The 9962-nt window shown below is 41.2% G+C and overlaps 1 protein-coding gene across 3 annotated transcripts in view; it reads right to left on the reverse strand.

The window, feature by feature from the left end:
- DNAJC13 (DnaJ heat shock protein family (Hsp40) member C13) overlaps nucleotides 1-9359 on the reverse strand; it is a 55367-nt gene extending 46008 nt beyond the window's left edge. For all 3 annotated transcript variants that reach the window (XM_054189457.1, XM_054189455.1, XM_054189456.1), the window contains exons 1-2: nucleotides 8989-9359; nucleotides 2278-2358 (exon numbers count right to left, since the gene is read on the reverse strand). In XM_054189457.1, the coding sequence (XP_054045432.1) occupies nucleotides 2278-2345 (68 nt within the window). In that variant the 5' untranslated portion in view covers nucleotides 2346-2358; nucleotides 8989-9359. The remainder of the gene's footprint in view (nucleotides 1-2277; nucleotides 2359-8988) is intronic.
- Nucleotides 9360-9962: the final 603 nt, after the last annotated feature.

The raw sequence follows: 9962 nt of genomic DNA on the forward strand, positions 1-9962 counted from the left end.
CTCAGAAGTCAGCTCTTACACACAGCCTAAACATATTCTTGTCCAGAACTTCACCTTTACACATGCAGAAAGGTATTTATACCTCCAGGCCTTGAAGACTTTACCATTAATTATCTGTCAAAACTACTCTGCAGTACAGTTTAATGTCGGGCTGTTTCGAGAAGAAGAATTAGAAGCAAATGTTCTCTCCCCAGGAAAAAAGCCCATTACCTATTCACTAGTTTCTTAGCAGCACTGTAGAAGTCAGAAGTGGGTTTTTTTTGTTTTTTTGTTTTTGTTTTTTTTTTAAATAAGGGTGAACCTGGTAGACAATTTTCATAGCACCACACTCAAGAGAAAGACAGTGTTCATTAATTTTACAGAATTACAGATCAACACTGGAGCATCATCAGCTGTACTACTAGAAAATAGTTTAACTGAGCACAGAGCTCATATTCAACAAAGTGACAAATCATATGGATAGTAAAAGTGATTCGGGTTCATTTCGCACTAAACATTAAGTTACTGTTTGGCTGGTGGGGTTTTTTTTTAATGTTACCCATAGATTATACTGAGAATGTATAACTATGAACTGAGTGGACTTAAGTATTTTTGAATAAGCTTACTAAAAGCCATATAAGCTTCTCCTGCAACATAACAAGAGGCAACTACTCACTAAATACTCCTTTCCCCTTCATTATGTGAAAAGTAAAGTGCCACAGAGTTTTTAAATTAAGCCTGTTTCAGACTTCAGACTTAGCTTGAAGTTAAGTCTACATAGTTTATCAGAGTGCTACCATCAAAGTTCAAGATCATGCTACACTAATTTCAACAGCTTGTAAAATGTATGAAAAAGCTTGTAACAGAAGTCATTGTGCAAGAGAAGCCATACAAGTTCTACGTATTTAATTTTCACTAAGTGGCTCAAATTGTATGCACACCAAATTTGCAGATATGCCACAGGAACTTCGGAGGAAAAGACTAGATATTTTATGTTGGGGGACAGACAGATCAAGAGGAACAATCTGTTCTAGTGTTCCATTCCAACATAGTATCTTATTATTACTAAAGGAAACTGTTTATTCACCCACACAAATCCAAATGCCTGGATCTTACGCCCAGTGCAACTCAATTTACACAAATATCAGCTAGAATTCTAATGAGGTAAAACTAAATATTAAACTATCTGTTTCAAGTCAATCAAGAATCTGTCTTGGGAAAGGAAAGATTTTGCCCTCAAACAGCTGCTCAGTTGACTCTGGACTCTGAACTACCCAAGGCTTTAATTTCTGCTGACAAAACGGCAGGGAGCTCTTTGATTAGACACTGAAGCAATCTTATGGTTCTTCAAAGCACAACCAAGAAAGACCTGTGTCTGCCACTCCTTCCAATCCCATCCTCCTTTCCTTCCCAGCATTCTTAACCTTTGATAGGAAGAATTCACAAATTATCTATCAGCAGATAGCAAAAAAAAAAAAAAAGCCAGTTTCAACTTAATCAAACAGATTCAGACATCACCTCTCTGTATAATCATTTGAATAAAGCAATACTCATGCTCCTGAGGTGCAAACATAGTACCCTCTTTATTCTGTTAATGTTTAGGCAGCAAGGAAAAAATCCCAGTTCTGCAGCCCCACTATGCATGTGAAAAGGAACAATGGGCAAGGATACCAAAGAAAGTCCTATGAAGCTTCATAAAGTACATGCAACAGCTGACTTCAAACACAGTATAACAGACACCAGTTATGACAGCTTAATGGGTAGTTTTATTAGAAGTTCCCTAGCTTTTACAGACAGAAGCATCACTGAAAATCCATTTTTAGACCCAAGACCTCCATTAGGGATAGAAGTGTATTTCTAGTAACAGAAGTCTTCAAATAATCTCAGTCAGTAGTTTAACAGATAATCTATTACACAATGTGTTAAGTATATGTGTGGACTAGTGACCCTCATCTATTAAGGGTAGGACATTATTCCTCCAAGAACCTGTTCTGAGAAGAAATATTCCCACTTTAAAATTAGAGCACTATATAGTAAGTTCAAGAGACTGAGAATCGGAGTAAGTCAGGTGGTCTGTTTCAGAGCTACACTGAAGTGTGGAACACCTGCAGAGGAAGGGTAAGACACAATGTTTAAAAACCAAATTGACTACAGAAGATACATTCTGTTCAGAGACTGAGTAGCAGAGGCCTTTAGTTCAATTTTCATCTATCAATACAGGAACTATGCAGTTAAATCCAGTAATGGAGAGGAGAAATGTCACACAAAAAAAACCCAAACAAACTTTAAACTACTTACTTTCCCCTCCATGAATGTTTTGTCGTGTAGAAACAAGCAAGATCTCTGTTTTCTCTAATTACATTCATTCTGTGCCAAGACCTGAAAACAAAAGAGACATCCTGTTAGTACTCACTATTTTCATTTAAAAACAAAAATAATAAAAAAAATAAAATCAAAGATCGCTAATCATCAATATGCTTCAAGACAAAAAATACTTAGTTTTTAAACACTCAAGTAACTGCTTTGTCAATTCCACACAAAAAAAGTATTAGGAATACTTTTGTTTATCAAACAATTCATGGACTAAGTTACACATGGAGCTGAACATGAATTAATAGTTTCCCCACTGATTTTGTTATGCCAGTTACTCTTTAACAGTACCAGGGTAGAGTAATTTATGTCCTATTATTTGTAATAATATGGCAAATCACACTACTTTTGCTGCATCTTTGCATGCTCAGATCCAAATATATTTTGTGTCATTGCCAGAAAGCTTAATTCCTGATAATTTTATCACATCAAAACTATTTGAGTACCTTGCATCCGTAACTCCAGCTAAGCCAATTTCCTATTGCCATTAAAAAAAAAAAGAAAAGAAAAAAAAAGAAAAACAGCAAGGAGAAATCTGGATAGACAGAACAGTTTATTTTCCAGTCTGAAATGGAATTTGAAGTTGAGAAACTTACTTATTAGCCAAGCATTGTGATTAAAAAGCTGACTAAGTACCCTTTCTGTGCTGTAAAAGTTTAAGCAATCCCACTGCTAACATCCTGACATGTTATTTCACACGTGAATACCTATTACCTAAACACATGCAGGAATTTAGTGAAACTTGTCCACAACTGCTTGACTGCATCATTGCTTTAGGAGCTGCTACATTCTAAGGAACACTTCTCAACAGTAAAAACTATCTTGCATAATTGAAACTGATGCACATTGAGTACTTCGGAAATTAACTTCCCTTTTACTTCACCTTGCTGTTATTACATATACAAGGCACTTAAGTGGAGGTACCCTGATTAAGTCACAAGAGTGAAATTGTTACTCTCAGTTTACTGCTACAGCATTAGCTGCAAGAGTGAAGTCGTCACTCTCAGCATTAGTTGTCACTACAGCATTAGTTTTATTTTCAAATGTGTCAAAATGGGCTTCCCTGCTCTTGATGACAGACTGGTTCTCAGATTCACACCATTAATGCGGTGGCATCCCCAAAACATTACACGCTTAAAAAGCTAGTCTGCAAGAATTCATATTCATAGCTTGCATGAAGCAATGCTAAAGTAATCCAGTCCCAGTCAGTACCCTACTAAAAGCCAGACCACAACCCCAGCCATCTTTTTACACTCAGCTAACTGTACTTGATTTGGCAAAGGAAGATTTCTCATTTTGACATGGATGACTTGTAACATTAGCTCATTGCTAATTTCTACCCTCTACAACTTCAGGCTATTTTCTTTCTGAGCAAAGACTGTAGCAGTTATGTAGTCATGAAGAATGGATGGCCTGACTGAAATGAACTTGAGAATTCCTTCCCTCAGGTGAAGAACCAACACAATCATCACTACCTACTGAAGAGAACTTGTGGTACTCCCTCTGGAAAAAAGAGAAAAGCAGTATTTACATATTTCAATGACTCGATCTTTGAGTCAAATTTTCAGAGTTAAAAGCCCATTGACTTGTGGCAAGTTAAAGTCTATAATCCAGTTTTTGAAAGCAAAGTTTCATGAGGGGCAAGATATTCAACAGCATTATTCCTGACATTCTCCATTTTGCCCTGTTTAAGAACTACATTGCAGTATTATTGCTGTGGATAAGTATCAAAATAGTACACTCTGTCCAAACTACACAGATCCTACTGCATAGTAGCACACTTTAGATTTAATAATTTTGTGTTTCAAAGTTATCTTTCAGAACAAAGTGCCAGATAGTCAACCTTCATGCCTTCCTTTTTAAGCCATTTTCTTGACATTGACTAGTGTATTAGTGAAAATAAAAGGCTTGTAAGAAGACAAGCTCCACTAAGTATGGGATTATAAGATCTATTTATCTGTAACTCCAGTTTTGACAGCACCAGACTACCCTCACCAGCTCTATTAAGTCTCCCAGACCTGAATGCCACCTGGTCTAGAGTATTTAAAGCAAGATGTTATCAAACTTGCAATCATCTAGTCTTAATAATACAGAACTGAGAAATACTCATACAAATACTTACGAGTTACCAGTGGCTTCCATTAATTTTAACACCAGCATCTAACTAGATTTGGGATACTGATACATGAAGTATTGTACATGCAGTGGAACTGAAATTCACTAGACTGCTTTTTTGTTTGGATTAAAACTATTAAAAACATTAAGCTTTGATGCTTTACTCACTATGCGTCCGGAAGGTGATTGTAACTCTCTCTCCCACTGAGAAAACTAGCACAGAGAAAATATATGCCAAAATCTAGTAACAATTAATTCTGGTACACATTTTCCTGCAGTTTAACAGAGAACAAGGCTAACAATAGCTTAGTGTTCCGAGCTGCTATGTTGAAATCCAGCAATCATTTTTCAGTTGTCTTTGGTTCCACAGGAAGAGCAAGATGAAAAAAAAAGGTTCATGTCAAACACAAAGACATTTTAGAAAAAAAAGAAAGTTATCTTCCTTCACTCATTCTTGCAGAACCTGTATGGAATCATTCTTACTATACTATCTATAGTGTGATACATTATAATTTTAGTACCCAAGATAATATAAACATTGACTTTGCAGAGCACATTAAGTTTTATTATTGATCAAGTTTAGACATATTGCCAATGTCAGCTCTATACATACACATATATATGTGGTGCCTGCATAGTCATATCATATTAATTTCCCAAAACAAGTGAACATTCATACTATTGTCACCTTTACCTCTTCTTCCTGCGTTCAAGATACTTTTAAAAAGTTGACTGACTTGACACAAAAATGGAGTTAAATTCTTTATTTCACTTATAAAAGCATGCAAAACAAAAAGGCCCCAATTTTAGCAATCAGCATACTGGGGTACCCAATAATAGAAAAATCACAACTTCAGAGCTTATTTCAAACATATTGCAGCACAGCCACTCGATATCCCATACTCACGGCTCAAAGTTTTAATACTAGAGAAACACCTAGTTCAGTTTTCTATTTCTACTGGAGCAGAGGCAAAAAGTACTTTGAAAGTAGCAGTTTATAAACATGTTTCATCTGGTTGAGAGAGCATGCATGCTGAATGCAAAGTCTAGTCAAATAATCTGAGATTCCTGCAGGCAAAATATTGTCCGTGACCTGCAACTTCTTTTGGGAGCTTAACTAAAGCACTCCCCCAATACCTGGACATTTTAATTAGCTTTTTCACAGGACAGAAGTTCAGCAATACTTTCCTATTTGGTTCTTGTAGTACTGAAAGTAGCAATGAAACAGCTTTTGGGGGAAGAGTTGAAACCACATTTGTGTTTGCTGCATGTAGCAGAAATAGCAACCCTTAAAATTAAAGGGCCTGAACTGCTGCCAAGACTCCCCCCCACCTCAGAGTTTAAGCTACATGAATAGGTATATTACACAAGCTGTGTTCAACTTGCATACGCTTTCCTCTTTTCCAGGATTTCTCATTCTTCAAAGTTACCATTTGGGAAAACAATCTATTTCGGGAAACAGAGACAAGTCAGTCTCAAACTAACACTTGAAGAGTTAGAAGCAAAGGTGTGACCTTGCAGGCATCAAACCAATAGGCATAGCTGTAACTACACATAAGTATCACTCAGTTGAAATAGAGTTTGGACACGGGTTCAAAGTTTAGTGCAGAATTCAGATTGACTTTCTTCCTCATCATATTATTCCTCTGCTATTACAAAGCTGCCATACCTTTCTTAAGCGCAGGTTTACCCTATGCTAAGGTAGCAAACTCTGAAGAACCCCAAACAGGACTATTATTCTATTCCACTGGGGGGAGGAGGAAGAGAAATGCTGATAACAAACTGAGATTTCTCAGGGGGAGGAGGAAGAAGAGTGCTGATAAGAAACTGGGATTTCTTTTTAAAAATTTATTCCAGCAACACTAAAATACAAGGTAAAGTTCCTGAAAAGTCTATATTACACAGGGACAGATATATCAAGCTCAAGTGTGACTTTCCTGAGAGACAGAAGACATACCAAGAGGATAGAAACAGGAACCAATTAGAAAGAAATGAGAGCAAGGCACTGAAAAAAACCCACCCAAATTCTGCTAATCTGTAGTTCTACATACCGGCCTTTTAGTTTAAAGGTTTGGAGCCTGATTTAGTCACCTACTCATCTGTAGCTCTGAAGGCATTATTTACATAAATGAGTTTTTCTGCACTGAAGTGTTTTAGCTGTCTAGGTTTCGTCTGCCTCTTTCACTGCTGCATGCGATAAGTGGCAGAGTTTTGCCCTCAGACAAATTCTTATTAACAAACACTAAACTTTTTCCTCTTCCCTAAACAGTACTCCGCTCTTAAAATACTACAGCCTAATTAGCTGTGGAAACTGAGATTTCTTAATCTGTATCAGAACAAAAGGGTTTACTCACTAATGGAGGGGAAGAAAAAAAAGTGCTCCTTTAAGTCATAGTTTAGCCATCTTGTCAGCAGAGTTCTTCAGAACATTGCTCTATTTTAAGTTTTAGTAGTGAGGTAGGATAATTGTTAAGGTTTTTTTGGCATGAGAATAGTTTTTTTGGAAGCAAATTGAGAGGTTAAAGAGTTGAAGGTTAACACTTCAAGATATGGTTGAATGCCAGCTGAAGAATTATTTTATTAAGTCAGTAAACTTGACTTACTGAGCTTCAAACACAATTTAAAAGTCACCTGCTCAATCTGAAACACAGACTGAAACCAGTCCTGAGCATACTGCTTAAAAATCAGGAAATACACAGTGATTCAGTCCCTCAGGACAAATACATGTTTGGAAACTATGAAAAATACCCCATGACACCCAGATGGGTGAGCAATATATATGAAATAAATCTTTTTAGAAATTTATTCCAGCAAGACTAAAATACAAGGTAAAGTTCCCAGAAAGTCTACCGTACACAGGGACAGATACTCAGCTCTGAGTCTCCAAGCACTTAGAAATTCATTGCAAGTGGAAAAAACTGTCAGTAATAATGGAAGAGAGTCAGTAACGTCTGGTTAAATGTTCTGGCACTTGGCTGCCTATAGCAGGCAGGAATTAGACCAAGATGCATATCTATAAACTGAAGCAGACTAGACCCAAGCATGGTTTTTACATCTGTAATACTGGTCCTGTTATTTTGAACTAAGCCATGGCAGAATTTGAACAGCATCTTCCTAACTCAAATCAGAGATGAAACCTGAGTCACTAGCAGTCCCTTCAACATTCTTCCTTCTTTTCTGGGTATATCACTACATGCAAGTAGCCTATGTAGACAATTATCAAGAAAAGGCTTAGACTTCAAAGAACTTAGGTTCTAAAACAAGGAATATTTTCTGAAATACAACATTATTTAAACAGTGCTGAGTAATGAGAATCAAAGCAGTTATCCACTTAACTTCATTTTCTCAGACTCACTGCCATAGGTCTTTTTTGTGAAAGAGCGCAAGAGAAAAAGGGAAAATACATTTCAGATTACGTTAACTTCAAAAGCAGCCACAGAGCACAAAATAAGTGCATTAATAGGAAGACTCCAACTAAATTTATATGCCTATGCTTCCCCCAAGCAGCATACTCAAACGTTCCCTCAGCTTGAGAGCACTGAACGGAAAACAAACCACCACCACCACCCCCCCCCCCAAACTGTAGCACTAAGACATTTTTATGGCCCAGAGCTTGGCCCTCAGTAGACATGGCTGTCAAGGTGCAAGCTCCACACAACCTAACAGGAAAATCTATACCAAAGACTACCGGCAGCTCACTACAAACAGAAAGCCATTTAGTATGCCTACTTGTTTTGACTTTCAGAAATAAAAAAGCAAGTGAAAAGCATCCATTGGATAAATTTAAAAAGCCTTGGAAAAATAAGCACATTAAGGGTTGATTTTCTGAAAGATACATTTAGTTCTGCTCATGCTCTTCAGGCACACTATTACCACTCAAAAAAAGAAATAAAATCTCATCTCTGTGAGAGTAAGTCTCCTCCTCACCTCTCCCACTCTTCATAAATTATTTCCCAAAGCACCTCACGATAGCTATATTTTGATCTGAGGCCAGGAGCGAAGAAACAACATATCTCCTCTTAATGGACACACACGAGTAGGCATCTCAGGAAAGAGGCCCGATTCTGCCCACGGCTACAAAAGCTGCATCAAGTGCAGGGCACATTCAGCGAAGCACCCGGGCAGGCTGAGGCTAGAGGAAAGCCCAGCTTCCCCTCTGCTGGGGGGTACAGGAAGAGAAGGGCTGGAGAGAGGCTTGTAATGAAACAGGTACCGCACCTGGGGCTGAGGGCCGCAGGGGCCGGCCGCTCTCCGCCCCGATGCCCGCCTCTCACCCCTCTACGGATGGGGCAAGAACGGGGGGGGGTGGGACTTAGAGGGGAGCCTTCGCCGGCGGAACCATCTGCCCCCCGGCGGCAAAGAGCACTGCCTCAGCCCTGGCCCCGCTCCCTCACTGCCCCAGCGGCCAGGCGCGCCCCCCACCCACCCACACGGCCTCAGTGCCTAACGGCCCCGCCCGGGGCTGTGGAAGGAGGCGGGGGCCGCCACCTCCTCCTCCTCCTCACCCCCGCCGCTGAGATTTACCTGGCCGGGGAGCCTGCGCTGCCCGGACCTGCCCCCACCAGCACTGCGCTTCCCGCCGCTGCCGGCGATAAAGGCGAAGGGCCGCTGAGCGGATCCCTCGCCCCTCACCCCTCCAGCTGGCCGGGCGGGCGGGCAGCCGCTAACACCACTCCAACTCCCTCAGAGTCTGGCGCTGGAGGCCGCCATCTTAGTTCCAGCAGCAAGACCGCCCTCTCGGCGCAGTCGCCGTCGAGCCTGGGGCCGTCACGGGATGCGGTCAGCTGATATACTCCCCTCCCTCCTTCCTTCCCTCCCGGGGCCGCGCTGGCGGGGCCCGCGGAGACGCCTCGCTCGCCCTCTTCCCGCCCCTTGCCCCCTGCCCTGCGGGGAACCGGAGCGGAGCGAGGGGGTGAAGGGGAGGGTAGGGTGGCTCCGTGCGCATGCGCAAAGGCGCGGAAGCGGGGTGTGTGCAGTCCCTCGTCCCCTCAGCGGGAGGAGGCGCTGAGGGGAGCGGTTGGGGCTGTGGCGGCGGTGGGACTGGGTGAGGTGAGGCGGGCTGGGGCGGGGGGTAGTTGGGCAGCGCTGTGAGTGGCTCCGCTCGTTTTACTGCTCTTTTCCGTATTTTAAAAGTCTAGTCTGAGACTAGATCAACTATTGTGGGGCTAGTCGGTGGTTTTCTGAGTGGCCAGCTCCTGGAGTCTCGTGTGGCTTTAGGGCTACGGACAGCTGCAGCGCTGCCACTTTTCCCTGCCTTCAGCACCGTGGTACCGTATTTTTGAGGCCTGGTACCGGTTTCATGCTCATCCCAGAAGTATGTAGTGAATCGCAGAATGGTTTGGGTTGGAAGGGACCTTAAAGATCATCTAGTTCCAACCCCCCTGCCATGGGCAGGGACACCTCCCACTAGACCATGCTGCTCAAAGCCCCATCCAGCCTGGCCTTGAACACCTCCAGGGATGGGGCATCCACAACTTCCCTGGGCAACCTGTTCCAGT

Source organism: Rissa tridactyla, chromosome 2, assembly GCF_028500815.1.
Source record: "Rissa tridactyla isolate bRisTri1 chromosome 2, bRisTri1.patW.cur.20221130, whole genome shotgun sequence".
Classification (NCBI taxonomy): domain Eukaryota; kingdom Metazoa; phylum Chordata; class Aves; order Charadriiformes; family Laridae; genus Rissa; species Rissa tridactyla.